Here is a 22,526-nt window from a genome sequence, read left to right as displayed (position 1 = left end):
AGAGAGAGAGAGAGAGAGAGAGAGAGAGAGAGAGAATCAGAATTGGTGTGGCCATAACAGTCTATGAAATCAATATTACCAGATTCATTTTCCCCTACGGATATTTCAGTGACAGATTATTTTGATATTTAATATACCTCTGCTTTCTGCGGAGTTACTTTCAGACCGTTCTGCATCTGTGGGACATTGAATAAAACTCTGAAAATGATATTGATATTGAAATGATATTGAAACTTCCTATATAGCATTATTTTCAAACCATATTCCACACACCTGTAAGATCATCGGAGTTGCATTTCTCTTTGGATCTGGCATCTGAGTCTACAACATCTGATACATGATCAGATAATGATTAATAACACAAAAACACATGATCAACCACATATCAATAACACTAACTACTGACTATTGATAACTTCCCAGCTCAACCTTCCCCACACTAACCTGTTAAACAAGCAGAGTTTGCAGTCTGCGTAACATTTGAGATTTCTGGAAGACAAATGATTGGTGAGTAATGATACACGTAATGTAACATTGATTTCATTATATTTCACAACAAAGTTTGACCGTTTGATTACAAACTAAACGTAATAAAAAAACAACCTGCAGAGTTCTCTGTTGGTCTTAAAGGACTTGGGCTTCCTGTTGAACACGGTAATAAATTAGGTCAACATGGTAATAACAGATGCTAGTTAGAAACATTTCCCTCAAACATCAAAATCTACTTTCACTAACCTGGGGTTGGAGCTGGTTTACCAAAGGTGTTCTTGGGACCTGGGGAAAGTAGAAAAGAAAGACGGCAGATCGAGTTAGTGATTTTAAAAGTAACAAAATGAGGATAGATAAATAAATATATAAGTGTGAAGAACAGACCTTTGATTTTTTCCTGAGGTGCTTTGAGTAGCGGGAGCAACATCAAGGGCACCTGTAACAACATCTGAGAATGAGCTACCTAACCAACAGCTTATTAGAATCTCACCACCACCTCTGATCATCGTCTGAAAATGTGATGTTCTCCATCAAGACTGACAACTGTTTGGGTCTCATCAACACAAGACAATAAACAGGTGCATTAGCATGTAGCCAACCATCTCACCATTCAAAAAGCTTAACACATCATCACTTCTGTCTGAAAAGGAAACAGGACTATTATTAACTGATTGAATCTCCATAACCTCAGTAATATCATGTCATATTACTGTATCATATTACTGTTTTCACTACAGCAATAAAAGCAAGTTGTTTTTGGCCAGTGTATGACACGCTGAACAATTCACTGGAAAAGCTTACTGGAGCAAATCGATATAGGCTGATATATGATCCTTGTTTAGGGTAAATGAGACTTACCTTTCATTGGTACCATGAACACAACAGCCACTAGCGTCAGAACTGACAGAGAACACAGGGAGCTACGAGAAAAATAAAGAGCATTGGCCTTTTCAGTTGACTAGGTATCCCCCCATTCCCTTCCCTTTTATAAAGAAGATAGTTGTACAGTGTTTAATCTAATGCTTTGTAAAACTAAGTCAAGACAACGCACAACATTTCAATTAAATGTTACATGACTAGGTATCTAAATAGTTGTACAGTTGACCCCCCATTACATTGTTATAAAGAATATAGTCAGTCAAAGAGGCCATGATGCAATAAAAAAGTGACTTACAGCTCCATGGTGGGTGGAAGTCATCACACGAGTCCTCTATCTCTTTGTTAAAAGACCCAACAGAGGTTTTATACCTGTCCTTATAGCTGATTGGCTGGAACCACAGAGACAATAGACACAGACCCACTTCTATGAGATAGAATGGGGGCTGTGTCAGGTGTCTCTGCAGGAAACAGTGGATGACCGTGGGAATGTTTTAAGATTGAGGAATCAGATGAGCATTTAAACAAAAAGGTTTACAGTTTACAAAGGACTAATTATAATATCAGTCGACAAACAACCCATCGACTTAGAAGACAAATACTCCCAAGATGTGACTGTTCATTCAAGCGGTGTACAAAACAAAGACCTTCTCTTTCTAGACTATGTTGATTATAGGTGACTGGTTCCTGTGGTCAGTGATGCAAACAAAACATGCCTCTGGCATTTCCTTCTCATTGTTACAGCAATTTAGAAGAGGGTAGGCCTACACAATGAGTGGATTAATTGATACCGCACTCTGAAAGTGTAGCATAAGCATATGCAGTGAGTGTATGTAACATTAGAAACACCTGGTCTTTCTATGACATAGACTGAGCAGGGGAATCAAGGTGAATCTCTTATCGATGTCACCTGTTAAATCCACATCAATCAATTTAGATGAAGGGGAGGAGACAGGTTAAATAATCATTTTTAAGCCTTGAGACAGTTGAGACATGGATTGTGTATGTGTGCCATTCAGAGGGTGGATTGTCAACACAAAATATTTAAGTGCCTTTGAACGGGGTATGCTGGGTTTTTCAGTTTCCCTTGTGTATCAAGAATGGTCCACCACCCAAAGGACATCCAGCCAACTAGACACAACTGTGGGAAGCATTGAAGTCAACATGGGCCAGCATCCCTGTGGAACGCTTTTGACACCTTGTAGAGTCCATGCCCCGACAAATTGAGGGCTGTTCAGAGGGCAAGATGGGGTGCAACTCAATATTAGGAAGGTGTTCCTAATGTTTTGTCCATTCAGTGTATGTTGTCCATTAGTCATAACGACCAAAGAGAAAGTATTTTCATTCTGTATTCAATATTTCTCTTATCAAAGGCATTCTTCTTTGGTCGTTCAATATTTCTCTGTTTTCAAATTCTTCTTTGGTCGTTCAGAACAGCACTGATTAATTGAACGTTGCAAAACCCTCTGATATTGCTGACTACTTTAATGACTTTTTCCCTGGCAAAATTAGCAAACATAGGCATGACATGCCAATAACAAACTCTAAACCTTCATTTTCAGGCATAACTGAATCTGAATTCTGTAAAGTGAGTGTGGAAGAGGTGAAAATAGTATTGCTGTCTATCAGTAATGACAAACCGTCTGGTACTGACAACTTGTATGGTAGCGGACTATTGCCACTCCCATCTATCTAAGCCTACAGGACAAACAGCCGACCAATCAGCCTGCTTACTAACCCTTAGTCAACTTTTGGAAAAAAATGTGTTTGACCAGGTACAATACTATTTCACAGTAAACAAATGAACAACAGACTTTCAACTCACTTATAGGGAAGGGCCCTCAACATGTACGGCCTTGACACAAATGACTGATGATTGGCTGAAAGAAACTGATAATAAGAAGAGCTATTTTGCTAGACTTCAGTGCAGCTTTTGACATTATTGATATGCTGCTGCTGAAAAAACAGCCTACCATTCAAAAGTTTGGGGTCACTTAGAAATGTCCTTGTTTTTTAAAGAAAAGCACATTTTTGTCCATTAAAATAACATACAATTTATCAGAAATACAGTGTCGACATTGTTAATGTTGTAAATGACTATTATAGCTGGAAACGGCAGGTTTCTTATGGAATATCTACATAGGTGTACAGAGGCCCATTATCAGCAACCATCACTCCTGTGTTCCAATGGCACGCTGTGTTAGCTAATCCAAGTTTATAATTTTAAAAGGCTAATTTATCATTAGAAAACCCTTTCGCAATTATGTTAGAACTACTGAAAACTTTTGCGCTGATTAAAGAAGCAATAAAACTGGCCTTCTTTAGACCAGTTGAGTATCTGGAGCATCAGCATTTGTGGGTTCGATTACAGGCTCAAAATGGCCAGACACAAAGAACTTTCTTCTGAAACTCGTCAGTATATTCTTGTTCTCAGAAATGAAGGCTATTCCATGCAAGAAATTGCCAAGAAACTGAAGATCTCGTACAACGCTGTGTACTACTTCCTTCACAGAACAGTGGTCTCTTCACAGTCCCTAAGTCCAGAACAGAGGCTGGGAAACACACAGTACTACATAGAGTGGTCTCTTCACAGTCCCTAAGTCCAGAACAGAGGCTGGGAAACACAGTACTACATAGTGGTCTCTTCACAGTCCCTAAGTCCAGAACAGAGGCTGGGAAACACACAGTACTACATAGTGGTCTCTTCACAGTCCCTAAGTCCAGAACAGAGGCTGGGAAACACACAGTACTACATAGTGGTCTCTTCACAGTCCCTAAGTCCAGAACAGAGGCTGGGAAACACACAGTACTACATAGTGGTCTCTTCACAGTCCCTAAGTCCAGAACAGAGGCTGGGAAACACACAGTACTACATAGTGGTCTCTTCACAGTCCCTAAGTCCAGAACAGAGGCTGGGAAACACACAGTACTACATAGAGTGGTCTCTTCACAGTCCCTAAGTCCAGAACAGAGGCTGGGAAACACACAGTACTACATAGTGGTCTCTTCACAGTCCCTAAGTCCAGAACAGAGGCTGGGAAACACACAGTACTACATAGAGTGGTCTCTTCACAGTCCCTAAGTCCAGAACAGAGGCTGGGAAACACACAGTACTACATAGTGGTCTCTTCACAGTCCCTAAGTCCAGAACAGAGGCTGGGAAACACACAGTACTACATAGAGTGGTCTCTTCACAGTCCCTAAGTCCAGAACAGAGGCTGGGAAACACACAGTACTACATAGTGGTCTCTTCACCGTCCCTAAGTCCAGAACAGAGGCTGGGAAACACACAGTACTACATAGAGTGGTCTCTTCACAGTCCCTAAGTCCAGCACAGAGGCTGGGAAACACAGTACTACATAGAGTGGTCTCTTCACCGTCCCTATGTCCAGAACAGAGGCTGGGAAACACACAGTACTACATAGAGCCATGACTACATGGAACTTTATTCCACATCAGGTAATTCAAGCTAGCAGTAAAATCAGATTTAAAACCCCCAGATAAAACAAAACCTCAAGGCACAACGCGAACTGTGGAGACACACACCCACACATTGTAATATTGTACATTTTGTACTGTACATTTGTAAAGGTGGAGCAGATATGCAAATGTGTAATAGTGCACAATGTATTGTGTGATGTGTTGTTTTATTTATGATGTAGACTATTGTTTTGTTGTGATGTATTGTTTTGTTCATGTTTGGACCCCAGGAAGAGTAATGGCTGCCTTGGCAGAAGCTTATGGGGATTCTAATAAAATACTAATGTTTTGGAGTTATGCATTAGTTAGATGTCCATGGGTCCGGAACGTCATACATACCTGGGGTGCATTCAGTTTGATTAAACAGTAGCTAGGTAGTGTGACGGTTTGTACTGAACAACACGTTTCTTCAAAACATTCAACATTTCAACATTCTTGGACAGACGTTGGGATACCTTTTCTCCGCTTAGTGGGTGTAGTAGGGTGTGGCTTAAAACAATGAGTGACGAAAGGTCAGTGGAGCGTTCCCCAACCCACAACCCAATCCCGCCCCGTTTTTCAATTGGTCAATCAGAACAGCATCGTTTCCGTTGTGCGTTGTCCCTGTCTGGAACATCATTGGTCTTGTCCCAGTGAGAACATAGATTTATATTGTGGAAAATAACTAAGGAGGAAGTACGACCATAGTCAATCAACAATATAATAATAACTTTAGTAAGAATATTTATCTTTAACTTACAATCTATGCGATTAGATAGGTTCAGAATGTATGTGAAACAGCACAAATATATGGCACATGGAAATCACAAGAGGGAGGTTAAGGGAGTGGTGGGATGGACTGAAAGTAGCTGAGTGCTGGGGTTATGTTCTATAATAGTTATGACTATAATTTTTTTAAATGAATAAGTACTATCTATCTAGATGTAATGTATATCAAAATATCGAATTACTTTATGTTTGCTGTGTAACTACTGTACAAAATGTGTGTGTGTGATTTACATGTAACAACAAAAGAAAAAGCTGTAAAAACAAAGTTTGTTTTTGTCCTTCGAAGTGGGACAATGTATAATGTGTATGTAATGTATTTTTTGGCCCCCCCAAAAAATAAATTAAAAGTACGATGTGGATATGGACTCGAATACACCACCCATCTAATGTCGAAACTTCTGGCATGTGGCGCACTTTGAAAAATATATATATAATATGTATAACATAATTAGGATTGAATTGTGACACAGAGGTTCTCCCATTTAACCACTAGGTGTCATTAAGGGTTTTCAGAGAAGTACAGCCTCGTGTTCTCTCTCCCATTTTCCACACAAAGAAAGCACAGCGCCCCTCACAGGAATGGAGGTGCACATTGCCGCTAAACCAAGCATCGCCATATTGATGTCCCAACAACGTCGAGAGGTAATACACGTTAGCTCATTTACCTACGTGAGATGGCCATTGCTTTGAGTCAACTTAGCGTGTTATTGCATATAAGACAAATACTCTTAAAGCATACATAAGTATGTTTAGCTTTACTACCATGAGCTATCAACGTAGCCCACAGAATGTTAGCTAAGGCGTTGTCAGACAGTTGCCTCGCTAACGCACTCCGTTGTCACTTTTTTTCTTCTGAAAACAAATAATATTTTCTGGCTTGTGGTAGCTAGCAATCTTCAACGTATGTACGTCAGCTAATACTATTTACTGATTTACTAACATTTATAGATGAATACCTGCCCAGCAATTCATGTTTCGTGAATATAACTATAGATAACATTTGCTTGTTAGTTAGCTAGCTAACCTAGTATTCCCATCCGGCTTTTGGTGCGGTGCAGTTCATCATGGAAGCAGCTAGCGCGAGCTAGTTGGCTACATGTGCAGGCCATGGCTCGTGCGTGTGTGACTGTCTCGAGGGAGTTTCACCACATATTATTAAACAGTGTGGGTCCCAGCCGGACACTGGTTATCATAATGAAACTGCTTTGTGCACCATAGATGTTTCTGATCGGTTTCATCATACAGTGAATGATTTTCAGCATTGTTGACACTTGACAGACTGGTAAACAATACCATAGAAATAAAGCTCGTAAGCAGTGACGGGTTTTTGAGTTAAGTCAGAGGTTGAGTCGAGACTCTTTGGCCAAGTATTGTACTAAATCAATCACATGTATGTCTTTCAACAGGGCATATGACAGTGGGAATCCTAGTGATGACTCTACTGAGCCCGGTGCCCCCTGATTAGACTGGTTGGATGTCCTCCTTAACAACTACAACAATCAGGTTTGTTGATTTTAGCAAACTATTATCTTAGATTTTTTTGACCAGTATATCAGCGATTTCCTAAACACAGAATAAGCTTAGTCCTGTACTTAATTAATTTCCATGTAGCAGGCTTTTTAGTCTAAGACGGGTCTTAAATTGTGCCTGGGAAACCTGTCCATATCATGATGGCTACCTGACTAAAATATGTAGCTAGCCAACTAACATCTTGTTGTGTGTTTTATCCTGCAGCCTCTACCAAACCAACGTAGCATCAGCTCTGCAGCGACCCCACCTGTCACCTGCAGCTTGGAGGAAACCTCCAAGGTACCATTCACATGGTGATCAATCATTCACACAGTGATCAATCACACTGTCTTATAGGCCTACTGTGCCAAGTCAAGCGAGACAGCAGTCAAATACCTGATGCCAACAGTATGCCAAACAGAATGATTCATTAGTCTACATTACTTTCAATCAGTCACGTAATTCTCCATCTATGGTTATAGATATTTCTTATATATGGATCTTCCTTGATATCGATTAGATAGGTTCAGAATTTATTAGAAACAGCACAGTTGACAAATGGCACATGCAAATCATCAAAGGGTGGTTTACGGAGATAGGGAACCGAGAGTAGCTGTGGGGTTAGGGAGATAGTTGGGATGAACCGAGAGTAGCTGTGGAGTAAGGGAGATAGGTGGGATGAACTGAGAGTACTGGAGGGGTGGGATTAGGGAGATATAGGCGGGATGGACTGAGAGTAGCTGAGGGGTGGGGTTAGGGAGATGGGTGGGATGGACTGAGAGTAGCTGAGGGGTGGGGTTAGGGAGATAGGTGGGATGGACTGAGAGTAGCTGAGGGGTGGGGTTCGGGAGATAGTTGGGATGGACTGAAAGTAGCTGAGGGGTGGGGTTAGGGAGATAGGTGGGATGGACTGAAAGTAGCTGAGGGGTGGGGTTAGGGAGATAGGTGGGATGAACTGAGAGTAGCGGAGGGGTGGGATTAGGGAGATAGTTGGGATGGACTGAGAGTAGCTGAGGGGTGGGGTTAGGGAGATAGGTGGGATGGACTGAAAGTAGCTGAGGGGTGGGGTTAGGGAGATAGGTGGGATGGACTGAAAGTAGCTGAGGGGTGGGGTTAGGGAGATAGGTGGGATGGACTGAAAGTACCCGAGGGGTGGGGTTAGGGAGATAGGTGGGATGAACTGAGAGTAGCGGAGGGGTGGGATTAGGGAGATATAGGTGGGATGGACTGAGAGTAGCTGAGGGGTGGGGTTCGGGAGATAGTTGGGATGGACTGAGAGTAGCTGAGGGGTGGGGTTAGGGAGATATAGGTGGGATGGACTGAAAGTAGCTGAGGGGTGGGGTTAGGGAGATAGGTGGGATGAACTGAGAGTAGTGGGGGTTAGGGAGATAGGCGGGATGAACTGATAGTACTGGAGGGGTGGGATTAGGGAGATGGGTGGGATGGACTGAGAGTAGCTGAGGGGTGGGGTTCGGGAGATAGTTGGGATGGACTGAAAGTACCTGAGGGGTGGGGTTAGGGAGATAGGTGGGATGAACTGAGAGTAGCGGAGGGGTGGGATTAGGGAGATATAGGTGGGATGGACTGAGAGTAGCTGAGGGGTGGGGTTCGGGAGATAGTTGGGATGGACTGAGAGTAGCTGAGGGGTGGGGTTCGGGAGATAGTTGGGATGGACTGAGAGTAGCTGAGGGGTGGGGTTAGGGAGATAGGTGGGATGAACTGAGAGTAGTGGGGGTTAGGGAGATAGGCGGGATGAACTCATAGTACTGGAGGGGTGGGATTAGGGAGATGGGTGGGATGGACTGAGAGTAGCTGAGGGGTGGGGTTCGGGAGATAGTTGGGATGGACTGAAAGTACCTGAGGGGTGGGGTTAGGGAGATAGGTGGGATGAACTGAGAGTAGCGGAGGGGTGGGATTAGGAGATATAGGTGGGATGGACTGAGAGTAGCTGAGGGGTGGGGTTCGGGAGATAGTTGGGATGGACTGAGAGTAGCTGAGGGGTGGGGTTCGGGAGATAGTTGGGATGGACTGAGAGTAGCTGAGGGGTGGGGTTAGGGAGATAGGTGGGATGAACTGAGAGTAGTGGGGGGTTAGGGAGATAGGCGGGATGAACTCATAGTACTGGAGGGGTGGGATTAGGGAGATGGGTGGAATGGACTGAGAGTAGCTGAGGGGTGGGGTTCGGGAGATAGTTGGGATGGACTGAGAGTAGCTGAGGGGTGGGGTTAGGGAGATAGGTGGGATGAACTGAGAGTAGTGGGGTTAGGCGGGATGAACTGATAGTACCGGAGGGGTGGGATTAGGGAGATGGGTGGGATGGACTGAGAGTAGCTGAGGGGTGGGTTTAAAAGCTCATGTTATATAATAGTTATGACAAAAACACAATTTATAATGTATAAGTACTGTCTATCTAGATGTAAAGTATATCAAATTATTTTATGTTTTGCTATGTAACTACTGTAAAAAGCTGTAAAAGTTTGTTTTTGTTTGTCCTTGGGTGGGGTGCAAAAAATGACATTAAAGTGCGATGTGGACTCACATACACCACCCCTATCATGTTTGTTTTTATTATAATAGGTGTGTCTATTTTCTATGTCCCAGGTGATCCAGAGAACAACCTGTGTATAATATGTCCGGCTCTGTCCCAAGCCGCTCTCGAGTTTACCCTGATGTAAACACACAGAGGCCTCGGGAGTACTGGGACTACGAGTCCCATGTGGTGGAATGGGGGTACGTAGTGCGTGTGTGGTTCAAAGCTGAACACATTGTTTTCTGTTGCATGTTCTGATATGTGTGTTAGATTCTAGTTGGTGTTACCTAGCTGAAATTGTCACGCCATCACATTGCTTGCCAATTCTCTTGACTATGTAGGAACCAAGATGACTACCAGCTGGTGCGCAAACTAGGACGCGGCAAATACAGTGAGGTGTTTGAAGCCATAAATATCACCAACAATGAGAAGGTTGTTGTCAAAATACTCAAGGTTGGTACCATATTAATTATAATTGATTTTAGTATTGGCATTTTATCCCCTGACTCAAATTTTGCTCCTCGCCAAAGAGACGTACTGTATGAAGTCCTGATGGTATTTGGTTATGTTTGTCGATAGCCAGTCAAAAAGAAGAAAATCAAGAGAGAAATCAAGATTCTAGAAAACTTGCGAGGCGGTCCCAACATCATCTCACTTTTAGATATCGTCAAGGATCCTGTGGTGAGTGGAGCTCATGATCCTAATTTCTATACGTCTGTAAAGTGTAAATCATAACACAACCACATGCTTGTTTTTTGTGTGCCTTTTTTTACAATGGCGGTTGCTCAATCACTAAGCAGAAACAATGTGGTTCATATTCAGCTACCTCCATCCAGAGTTTCCCCTTGGATTTTTTTCAGCAGCTGTGGCAAAGTTAGCGGGGCGTGGCCAATGGCGCCTAGTTTAGAGGCCCTCTTTGCCGCAGAGACAAAATGTTGCCGTTTTAAATGGGGATGCACGAGATATCAGTGAACATATCGGAATCGGCCAATATTAGCTAAAAATGCCAACGCTGGTATCGGCCCGATGTCTAGATTAAAGCAGATGTTAAAAACCGTGTACCTACAGTCAAAGCATGATGTGCGTGCATACCTATATAATGACGTAGGTACATGACGTGCATACCTATATAACGTAGGTACATGACGTGCATACCTATATAACGTAGGTGCATGACGTAATGACGCCACGTAAAATGTAGCGCTACACGTGCAGCACAGCATTCCTAACCTAGCCCACAATGTCTGCTGTGTGGATCGAGCAGTCAACAAGTCGAGCGGTCATATGAAAGAGTAAGAACATTTCAGCGAGACAACTCAAAACGCAAAATCCATTAAAGCCAAGATAATGGAAAGAATTGCCCTTGACAATCCAACTTTTCTCTGTCGTGGGTGATATTGGCTTTCGGCGACTGGTCGAGCACCGGTACACACTACCAATTGCTCTATTTTTCAGATGTTTCCATACCGGAGCAGCCAGCTAGCTTCATCTGGCTAGTGAGGCTTGACCGGCTTATGTGTTGTGAAGCTAGCCACAATACGGATTAGGCACAATAGTGGAATTTGAGCTTTGCCTTTCAAAATAAAAGTATGTCATTGACTGTGATGCAAATGAATACAAATATAATTATACCATAAGTTTATTTTGAAGGCTAACCACAAAGTTCACTAGTGTGGCTAATCCTTATTGTGGCTAGCTTCACATAGATGGGTCTGACCACCATTAATCAAATAACCCTAATTTATCAGACAGTTCTTATTTTAGATGATGACACGTAGCTATATAGTGAAACATGATGTTGTTTTGCTATGTTTTTGGGAAAGAATTACATTGTTTGCATCCATGAGCTAGCTATCTTTTTTTTCATGACCAGCACCATAGGTGCGCGAGACAACTTTACCAGCATCATAGCATACGTATTGATGAATCCCTTGTAACAATAAATAATGAATGCGTTAAATTATTATTTGACGTGCAGTCATATTCAGGTCCTGATTGGTCAACAAGCTTATTTGACACGCAAAGACAAAAAAGGGGTTCCAAAGAAATCCTGGTTGAGAATGAAACGAATGAACAACACTGCGTCCACTGCGTCTATTTAACTGTACTAGAATGCTTAAAAGGCCGCTAAAATTTTAAATATCGGTTATCGGTATTGGGTTTTTTTTTGACGAGGAAAATATCGGATATCGGCCAAAAATGTCATATCGGTGCATCACTAGTTTTAAAGCTCATTTCCTGCAATTCAACACATTTTGGAAACGGCTGTGAGAAGATGTGCAGTTTTAAAGCTAATTTCCTGTAATTCTCCACATTTTGCCATGGCTTATGCCTTGTTCTTATGCTATCTGAGAGACTCAAACATTATAATAAAATCAATGCCATGTCATTAAAAAATATATATATATTCTCCCTGACTGTCTAGTTTTTATTTTGGTGGTTGTTAGTTGTCAAAGATGATCTTATTTTAAAATATATCACTTTTCTACTTTATACCTGGTTTGAATCATTTGAGTTTACATTGAAAATGTTTTACCATCCCGATTCTTCTTCTTTTTTTCAAATGTATTTTTTGTGTGTTCTGGTTGAGTGAATGATTGTAGTTATTGTAGTTCCTCATGCCTTTTCTTATGTCTTCTCAGTCTCGAACTCCAGCGCTGGTTTTTGAGCATGTCAACAACACTGATTTCAAGGTGAGGAGAGAGACCATGTTCATCTGTCTGTATAGAATTCTAATAAACCTTACATTCTGAACCAATGTCCAGCCATCTCATTTTGATTAAAAAAAAATTCTCTGTATTTCAGCAACTGTATCAAACTTTATCAGACTTCGACATACGGTTCTACATGTTTGAAATCTTGAAGGTAAGGGATGGTTTCAAAGAACACACAAACACCTCACTGCATAACGCCTCCCTTGTTGTGTGTATGTACCATGTGACCTACTTGTTGTGTGTATGTACTGACATGTGACCTACTTGTTGTGTGTATGTACTGACATGTGACCTACTTGTTGTGTGTATGTACTGACATGTGACCTACTTGTTGTGTGTATGTACTGACATGTGACCTACTTGTTGTGTGTTTGTACTGGCATGTGACCTACTTGTTCTGTGTATGTACTGACATGTGACCTACTTGTTGTGTGTATGTACTGACATGTGACCTACTTGTTCTGTGTATGTACTGACATGTGACCTACTTGTTGTGTGTATGTACTGACATGTGACCTACTTGTTGTGTGTATGTACTGACATGTGACCTACTTGTTGTGTGTATGTACTGACATGTGACCTACTTGTTGTGTGTATGTACTGACATGTGACCTACTTGTTGTGTGTATGTACTGACATGTGACCTACTTGTTGTGTGTTTTTACTGGCATGTGACCTACTTGTTCTGTGTATGTACTGACATGTGACCTACTTGTTGTGTGTATGTACTGACATGTGACCTACTTGTTCTGTGTATGTACTGACATGTGACCTACTTGTTGTGTGTATGTACTGACATGTGACCTACTTGTTGTGTGTATGTACTGACATGTATGTGTAACTGATAGATGCACACACACTACATGTTAATGTTTTTAAATATATGTATTTTGTCTGTTGTTATGTCGGACCCAGTAAGACTAATTGTCTCCATTGACATCGACTAATGGGGATCCTAATAAATCCAATCAAATCTCAGATCCCAATGATACATCTCGCATTTAGACTACTGTTAGCTTAAACCATGACCTAATTGTTTCTTCTCAGGCCCTTGACTACTGTCACAGTATGGGGATCATGCACAGAGATGTCAAGCCACACAATGTGATGATTGATCATGAACACAGAAAGGTATGGATTCAGGCTCCTCCTTTCATTCATTCTGTTACTATAGCTTGGATCACTACCATAATTAACCAGCCCACTTTGTTAGATGTTTTTGTTTCCTTATTGTTGCTTATTGTAAAGTGTCTTTGGGTTTTTAGAAAAGCTCTAAATAAGACCTGTGTATTAATAGTGTTATTATCATAGAACTAGAACTCAGAATTAGAATTAGAACTTATTATTAAGCAGGGTAGCCTAGTGGTTAGAGCATTGGACTAGTAACCGAAAGGTTGCAAGTTCAAATCCCCGAGCTGACAAGGTACAAAGTCTGTCGTTCTGCCCCTGAACAGGCAGTTAACCAACTGTTCCTAGGCCGTCATTGAAAATAAGAATTTTTTCTTAACTGACTTGCCTAGTAAAATAAAGGTTACATTTTTTTTTTTTTTTTTTAAACACGAGCAATAATGACTATTCTCTTGTAGCTCCGCCTGATCGACTGGGGCTTGGCAGAGTTCTACCACCCTAACCAGGAGTACAATGTGAGAGTGGCCTCGCGCTACTTCAAAGGACCTGAGTTGCTGGTAGACTACCAGGTGAGACCACTCAATACAGTCTGACAAGACTAGTTCTAAACATGAAACTGACTAGTCTAGTTGGCCACATCTATAGTAGCATGTTGTTAATGTAGTTATAATAATGTAGGTGTAAGTTGGTACAGTAATGTAGTCATTGTTGTTTTAAGCACAGCGCTCACCCCCCCCCCTCTCTTTATGTCAGATGTATGACTACAGTTTAGACATGTGGAGTTTGGGCTGTATGTTGGCCAGCATGATCTTCAGGAAGGAGCCTTTCTTCCATGGACACGACAACTACGACCAGGTAGAATTGTCTCTCATGGTGCTGATCACATTGTCTTGATATTGAATCCTGGTGCACCAGTCTCTACTACAACAGCACTGATTTGAGCTGGATGTCTTGTTGCTCTCTTAGTTGACTGCCAGTTGAATTGCAACTTTCTGTAGGATTACAAGTAAGTATTTTGGTTGAGTGTTTTGGTTTGTCTACAATCAGGTGAGAATTATTGAGTCTCTCAGTGCTGATGAACAACCCTCAAACAATGTGTTGATCATGATGAGACGACAGTCTTTACAACAAGGCTGATGGTTGATATTTAGTGCATACTTCTAGCCCTCTTACTTGACTGCCAGTTGAATTCCAGATTTAGGCCTCAGGCTTTTGTTTTAGTTTGTCTTCCCTCTAAAATGTTCTGTTTCTGTTTTACAGCTCGTACGGATTGCTAAAGTCCTCGGCACAGAGGACTTGTATGACTACATCGATAAGTACAACATTGAACTAGACCCGCGGTTTAATGACATTCTGGGCAGGTAAGAATATCCAACATTTCATCGTCAGATTACTTCAACAGAACTGGGCTTCAGAATGTATTACTAAATGATCCAAATACTCAATGTGAATGTCAATTTCTACCTGACCCCTGCCTTGAGTAATTCAGGTTAATAATGCCCAATATATTGACCCATTTAACAGAGTTGAAGAGTTGAACGGTGAAAGCCCCTCAGACATGACAGAGTACTCATGGGTACAGTCCATTTGGCCACCAGTCTCTTTCCATCTATTCATATGACTTGTTCATTTTTTGTTGTCTCCTTTTCCCCAAAAAGTCTTTGTAAAAGTGTATTGAGAGAACTTTGTGAATCTATCCTCTGAATGAATGTTGAATTGATTTTATGTATTGACCTCTCTCTCCTGGTCCATTCTCCAGACACTCCCGTAAGAGGTGGGAGAGGTTTGTGCACAGTGAGAACCAGCACCTGGTGAGCACCGAGGCTCTGGACTTCCTGGACAAGCTGCTGCGTTACGACCACAACGCTCGCCTCACGGCCCGGGAGGCCATGGAACACCCATACTTCTGTGAGTTTCCCCTCCGCCTCCACTCAGACTTCTCGATATAGGCCTGCTGCATAAGACACCTAACTGAATGTTGTAAGTGCTAGAACCCTCGCTTGATTTTAAGATTATGGTGCTAAATTATGCCTCAATACAATACACTTTTCTTTTTTAAGTACTTGGTAAAAAAAGAAGGTTCATATTCAGTGGATTCTCTTGCAGCCATTGAACACATTGAAGCAGAAGGCTTTTTAACAGATATTTACAGTTTCTTCAGAGGAGTTCATGTGACTACAGTATACATTTGACATTTTAGCCCTTTAGTCGATGCTCTTATCCACAGCGACTTACAATTAGTGCATTCATCTTAAGATGTATTGTCGTCTCACCAAGCTATCACAATCATATCAAGTACACTTTCCCTCAACGTGTGGGTGGGAGGGCCAATAGACCAGAGGTGGTGGAACGGAGGGCTCGGGTTGGGATGTAGGGTTTTCAAATAAGCCTGATGGTAGGGAAGGACAGTTCCTCTTGCTGCTGCGTAGGCAAGCATCAGGGTCTTGGAGATGATGCCAGCTTCGACTGGAAGCAAGTGGCATGTGCGGAGGAACCAGGTGACATGGGAGAACTAGGTCAGAGATGACACGCTCAAGTGTTTTGGGGGAAAAAAATAAGACATAACCAGTCTGTTCTTGACGTTTGAGTGTTGCTATCATATTTGTCGGTGGATTGTGTTAATGAGTGTTGCTATCATAGCTGTCGGTGGATTGTGTTGGTATCATAGCTGTCGGTGGATTGTGTTAATGAGTGTTGGTATCATAGCTGTCGGTGGATTGTGTTAATGAGTGTTGCTATCATAGCTGTCGGTGGATTGTGTTGGTATCATAGCTGTCGGTGGATTGTGTTGGTATCATAGCTGTCGGTGGATTGTGTTAATGAGTGTTGCTATCATAGCTGTCGGTGGATTGTGTTGGTATCATAGCTGTCGGTGGATTGTGTTAATGAGTGTTGGTATCATAGCTGTCGGTGGATTGTGTTGGTATCATAGCTGTCGGTGGATTGTGTTAATGAGTGTTGGTATCATAGCTGTCGGTGGATTGTGTTGGTATCATAGCTGTCGGTGGATTGTGTTAATGAGTGTTGCTATCATAGCTGTCGGTGGATTGTGTTAATGAGTGTTGGTATCATATTTGTCGGTGGATTGTGTTAACGAGTGTTGCTTTCATAGCTGTCGGTGGATTGTGTTAATGAGTGTTGGTATCATATTTGTCGGTGGATTGTGTTGGTATCATATTTGTCGGTGGATTGTGTTAATGAGTGTTGGTATCATATTTGTCGGTGGATTGTGTTGGTATCATATTTGTCGGTGGATTGTGTTGGTATCATATTTGTCGGTGGATTGTGTTAATGAGTGTTGGTATCATAGCTGTCGGTGGATTGTGTTAACGAGTGTTGGTATCATATTTGTCGGTGGATTGTGTTAATGCTAGCTCGGTGGATTGTGTTAATGAGTGTTGGTATCATATTTGTCGGTGGATTGTGTTGGTATCATATTTGTCGGTGGATTGTGTTAATGAGTGTTGGTATCATATTTGTCGGTGGATTGTGTTGGTATCATATTTGTCATAGGTGGGATTGTGTTGGTATCATATTTGTCGGTGGATTGTGTTAATGAGTGTTGGTATCATATTTGTCGGTGGATTGTGTTAATGAGTGTTGGTATCATAGCTGTCGGTGGATTGTGTTGGTATCATATTTGTCGGTGGATTGTGTTGGTATCATATTTGTCGGTGGATTGTGTTAATGAGTGTTGGTATCATATTTGTCGGTGGATTGTGTTAATGAGTGTTGGTATCATATTTGTCGGTGGATTGTGTTGGTATCATAGCTGTCGGTGGATTGTGTTGGTATCATATTTGTCGGTGGATTGTGTTGGTATCATATTTGTCGGTGGATTGTGTTAATGAGTGTTGGTATCATATTTGTCGGTGGATTGTGTTGGTATCATAGCTGTCGGTGGATTGTGTTAACGAGTGTTGCTTTCATAGCTGTCGGTGGATTGTGTTAATGAGTGTTGGTATCATATTTGTCGGTGGATTGTGTTGGTATCATATTTGTCGGTGGATTGTGTTAATGAGTGTTGGTATCATATTTGTCGGTGGATTGTGTTGGTATCATATTTGTCGGTGGATTGTGTTAATGAGTGTTGGTATCATAGCTGTTGGTGGATCATGTGTCGGTGGATTGTGTTAATGAGTGTTGGTATCATAGCTGTCGGTGGATTGTGTTGGTATCATATTTGTCGGTGGATTGTGTTAATGAGTGCTGGTATCATATTTGTCGGTGGATTGTGTTGGTATCATATTTGTCGGTGGATTGTGTTCATATGAGTTGTGTTAATGAGTGTATCATAGCTGTCGGTGGATTGTGTTAATGAGTGTTGGTATCATATTTGTCGGTGGATTGTGTTGGTATCATATTTGTCGGTGGATTGTGTTAATGAGTGTTGGTATCATAGCTGTCGGTGGATTGTGTTAACGAGTGTTGCTTTGTTAGCTGTCGGTGGATTGTGTTAATGAGTGTTGGTATCATATTTGTCGGTGGATTGTGTTGGTATCATATTTGTCGGTGGATTGTGTTGGTATCATATTTGTCGGTGGATTGTGTTAATGAGTGTTGCTTTCATAGCTGTCGGTGGATTGTGTTAATGAGTGTTGGTATCATATTTGTCGGTGGATTGTGTTGGTATCATATTTGTCGGTGGATTGTGTTAATGAGTGTTGGTATCATAGCTGTCGGTGGATTGTGTTGGTATCATAGCTGTCGGTGGATTGTGTTGGTATCATATTTGTCGGTGGAATGTGTTGGTATCATATTTGTCGGTGGATTGTGTTAATGAGTGTTGGTATCATATTTGTCGGTGGATTGTGTTGGTATCATATTTGTCGGTGGATTGTGTTGGTATCATATTTGTCGGTGGATTGTGTTGGTATCATATTTGTCGGTGGATTGTGTTAATGAGTGTTGCTTTCATAGCTGTCGGTGGATTGTGTTGGTATCATATTTGTCGGTGGATTGTGTTGGTATCATATTTGTCGGTGGATTGTGTTGGTATCATAGCTGTCGGTGGATTGTGTTAATGAGTGTTGGTATCATAGCTGTCGGTGGATTGTGTTAACGAGTGTTGCTTTCATAGCTGTCGGTGGATTGTGTTAATGAGTGTTGGTATCATATTTGTCGGTGGATTGTGTTGGTATCATATTTGTCGGTGGATTGTGTTGGTATCATATTTGTCGGTGGATTGTGTTAATGAGTGTTGGTATCATATTTGTCGGTGGATTGTGTTGGTATCATATTTGTCGGTGGATTGTGTTAACGAGTGTTGCTTTCATAGCTGTCGGTGGATTGTGTTAATGAGTGTTGGTATCATATTTGTCGGTGGATTGTGTTGGTATCATATTTGTCGGTGGATTGTGTTGGTATCATATTTGTCGGTGGATTGTGTTAATGAGTGTTGGTATCATATTTGTCGGTGGATTGTGTTGGTATCATATTTGTCGGTGGATTGTGTTGGTATCATATTTGTGTTGGTATCATAGCTGTCGTGGATTGTGTTAATGAGTGTTGGTATCATATTTGTCGGTGGATTGTGTTGGTATCATATTTGTCGGTGGATTGTGTTAACGAGTGTTGCTTTCATAGCTGTCGGTGGATTGTGTTAATGTGTTGGTAATGAGTGTTGGTATCATATTTGTCGGTGGATTGTGTTGGTATCATATTTGTCGGTGGATTGTGTTAATGAGTGTTGGTATCATAGCTGTCGGTGGATTGTGTTGGTATCATATTTGTCGGTGGATTGTGTTAATGAGTGTTGGTATCATATTTGTCGGTGGATTGTGTTGGTATCATATTTGTCGGTGGATTGTGTTAACGAGTGTTGCTTTCATAGCTGTCGGTGGATTGTGTTAATGAGTGTTGGTATCATATTTGTCGGTGGATTGTGTTGGTATCATATTTGTCGGTGGATTGTGTTGGTATCATATTTGTCGGTGGATTGTGTTAATGAGTGTTGGTATCATATTTGTCGGTGGATTGTGTTGGTATCATATTTGTCGGTGGATTGTGTTGGTATCATATTTGTCGGTGGATTGTGTTAATGAGTGTTGGTATCATAGCTGTCGGTGGATTGTGTTAATGAGTGTTGGTATCATAGCTGTCGGTGGATTGTGTTGGTATCATATTTGTCGGTGGATTGTGTTGGTATCATATTTGTCGGTGGATTGTGTTAACGAGTGTTGCTTTCATAGCTGTCGGTGGATTGTGTTAATGAGTGTTGGTATCATATTTGTCGGTGGATTGTGTTAACGAGTGTTGCTTTCATAGCTGTCGGTGGATTGTGTTGGTATCATAGCTGTCAGTGGATTGTGTTGGTATCATAGCTGTCAGTGGATTGTGTTGGTATCATAGCTGTCGGTGGATTGTGTTGGTATCATAGCTGTCGGTGGATTGTGTTGGTATCATAGCTGTCAGTGGATTGTGTTGGTATCATAGCTGTCGGTGGATTGTGTTGGTATCATAGCTGTCAGTGGATTGTGTTGGTATCATAGCTGTCGGTGGATTGTGTTGGTATCATAGCTGTCGGTGGATTGTGTTAATGAGTGTTGGTATCATAGCTGTCGGTGGATTGGGTTAATGAGTGTTGGTATCATAGCTGTCGGTTGATTGGGTTAAATGAGTGTTGATTTAGAAGATATCTGATTGTCTCTCTCTCTCTCTGATGCCAGACTCCGTTGTTAAAGATCAGGGAAGGGGCAGCACTCCTGGAGGAATAGTTACCAGCTCCACTCCAGTCAGCTCTTCCAGTATGATGGCAGGTAAGTCATCCAACACTGCATTTTGGTCTTTGGGCTTTGGTCAAAAGTAGTGCACTATTTAGGCTATAGGGTGCTATTGGGCCCTATCAAAAGTAGTGCACTATTTAGGGCATAGGGTGCCACTCCCTGGCAAGATGTGCTGTTATCATTACACTTTGTATATTGTTTGAATGGTTTCCCAACACCAGTGTTTTATTTGTGATCTATGGTGAGTATTCCTGACTAGGGCTGTTGCAGTGATCATATTACCGGCAGTCACGAGTCATGAAGGCAGTCAAATTCCACATGACCGTTTAGTCACAGTAATTAGACTTCTCCAAGCTCTAATGTTGCTGCTGGTCATTAGTAGCCTACCAAACTTGCTAACTGCCTGGTACTCCGCACTCTATTGTCCCTCTAATCACTCTGACATAAATGTAATCGAAAATCTAATTAAACATTTCATGGGAGCCCATGAGCTTATGGTGTTCAACATTTCTGTAGGCTATGCAATTGTGCGAGAAAACAGAGTGATGGCCTCTACTAAATAGAGGAGGATCCCGTCAGCTTTCTATAGGCTTGGCCTGCTTTATTTCTCAACTTTCCTAATATTAAGCACATTGTTTATATTTACAACATTTATTTACAACATTTTCATGCCAGCCAGCCTACCTGGCTTTAGACCTGTCTAAAATAAATCATGGATTTATTGTGATGATGTAGGCTATATTTATTAGACTTTTTACAATGTAAATGTCCCTAACATCTGCATCAGTGGCCTGAAGGCTATGTGTGGAAGCCAGAAGATGCTAAATGTGTTTGTTAATTAACGGTCAATTACCGTGAGACCAACAGTTATTTGCTTGACAATCACCGGCTGATTTAGTGACTGCCACAGCCCTACTCCTGACCATAGATCACACTGCTTTTTTCTTTCACTTCCTGTCAATAAGTGTACTGACAGTAGAAGTCATTGGTGAGAATGTGTCCACTATCTCTTGTAGGTATCACCTCCACAAAGGCACTGGCTAACAACGCTGGATCACCTGTCATTTCTGCCCCCAACACTTTGGCCCCACAAGTCCCAGCGGCCGGGGCACAGCCCTGAAACCTCCACCCCCTCCTCCCAGCGGCTGCTGGGGCACAGCCCTGAAACCTCCACCACCTCCTCCCAGCGGCTGCCGGGCACAGCCCTGAAACCTCCACCACCTCCTCCCAGCGGCTGCCGGGCACAGCCCTGAAACCTCCACCCCCTCCTCCCAGCGGCTGCTGGGGCACAGCCCTGAAACCTCCACCCCTCCTCCCAGCGGCTGCCGGGGCACAGCCCTGAAACCTCCACCCCTCCTCCCAGCGGCTGCCGGGCACAGCCCTGAAACCTCCACCCCTCCTCCCAGCGGCTGCCGGGCACAGCCCTGAAACCTCCACCACCTCCTCCCAGCGGCTGCCGGGGACAGCCCTGAAACCTCCACCTCCCATCAGCCACCGGAGCACAGCCCTGAAACCACCACCTCCTCATGGGACCTCCTCACCTATGTTTGTGTGGGCCCGTGGGTCGGTTCAGCCCACCCCACTCTCTATTATGTGTTGGCCTGGCCCGTGGGTCGGTTCAGCCCACCCCACTCTCTACTATGTGTTGGCCTGGCCAGTGGGTTTCCTTTTTATTACATTGAGAAGAATGACGGAGAAAAGATGTTGAAATTGCTTTTCCCTGTTCAGTTATATTTTGAGATCTGGACATGACATCATTTTTTATTTGTCACACCTGTCTGGATGATTTGGTCTAGGAATTCTAATACAATGTAGACCTGATGATGAAGAGAATGGATAATAACATTTATTTTGTATGTCCCAAATATACAGTCTAGCTTGAAACAGTTTGTTTGGGGATTCCTGCTGTTGCAATACACTGAACCTGTAGACAACTTCACAAAACGAGACAGGATTCTCTGATGTAGCCCCCACTTGGCAGTGCTGGATAGTTGCTCACACACTACTGTTAAGTGCAGGAGTTACCGGTGTTTTGAAGTTGTTAGAAGCTATCGTACTTGGATTGGACATCTGTAGATACTCTACAGTAACTGTTCGGTTGCATGCACCAAATGCTGACTATCACAGGGTCAATAGTTTGCCAATTTGGTGTTACTTTTACTTCTGAATACATGTTTGTTTGTTTTTTAATGTGGTCTCTTACACATGATTTTGAATACATAGGCAATTTTGTAACTTTTTGTTTTTATTTTGGGAGGAGTCTTATCACTTGCAAAAAAATCGACTTCATAAATAAACAATTTCAAA

At 42.2% G+C, this 22,526-nt stretch overlaps 1 protein-coding gene and 1 long non-coding RNA gene across 3 annotated transcripts; one reads left to right on the top strand and one right to left on the bottom strand.

Annotated features, from left to right (window-relative positions):
• Positions 1–886: 886 nt before the first annotated feature.
• On the bottom strand, positions 887–5,327 carry LOC127927553 (uncharacterized). 2 transcript variants are annotated; one of them, XR_008127999.1, is made up of 5 exons: positions 5,185–5,327; positions 1,664–1,826; positions 1,348–1,409; positions 1,097–1,129; positions 887–925 (listed from the first exon to the last, which is right to left on the bottom strand). It is a non-coding gene; the product is annotated as an uncharacterized LOC127927553 (long non-coding RNA). The 2 variants fall into 2 exon arrangements; XR_008128000.1 differs by having other exon boundaries at positions 1,664–1,757; positions 5,185–5,324.
• An 807-nt stretch (positions 5,328–6,134) lies between these two features.
• Positions 6,135–21,411, top strand: LOC118375239 (casein kinase II subunit alpha-like). Its single transcript, XM_052514098.1, has 15 exons — positions 6,135–6,255; positions 7,020–7,116; positions 7,348–7,422; positions 9,724–9,852; positions 9,994–10,105; positions 10,232–10,333; positions 12,295–12,345; positions 12,458–12,517; positions 13,414–13,497; positions 13,953–14,063; positions 14,248–14,349; positions 14,755–14,855; positions 15,254–15,402; positions 20,163–20,252; positions 21,236–21,411. The coding sequence occupies exons 4-15, from the start codon at positions 9,752–9,754 to the stop codon at positions 21,337–21,339; spliced, it is 1,167 nt and encodes a 388-aa protein (XP_052370058.1). The 5' UTR covers positions 6,135–6,255; positions 7,020–7,116; positions 7,348–7,422; positions 9,724–9,751; the 3' UTR covers positions 21,340–21,411.
• Positions 21,412–22,526: the final 1,115 nt, after the last annotated feature.

The sequence above is a fragment of the Oncorhynchus keta genome, unplaced genomic scaffold (genome assembly GCF_023373465.1).
Source record: "Oncorhynchus keta strain PuntledgeMale-10-30-2019 unplaced genomic scaffold, Oket_V2 Un_scaffold_1526_pilon_pilon, whole genome shotgun sequence".
Taxonomy (NCBI): Eukaryota; Metazoa; Chordata; class Actinopteri; order Salmoniformes; family Salmonidae; genus Oncorhynchus; species Oncorhynchus keta.
Note: the sequence above shows the minus strand (reverse complement) of the source record. Positions and strands in the feature narration are given on the sequence as shown.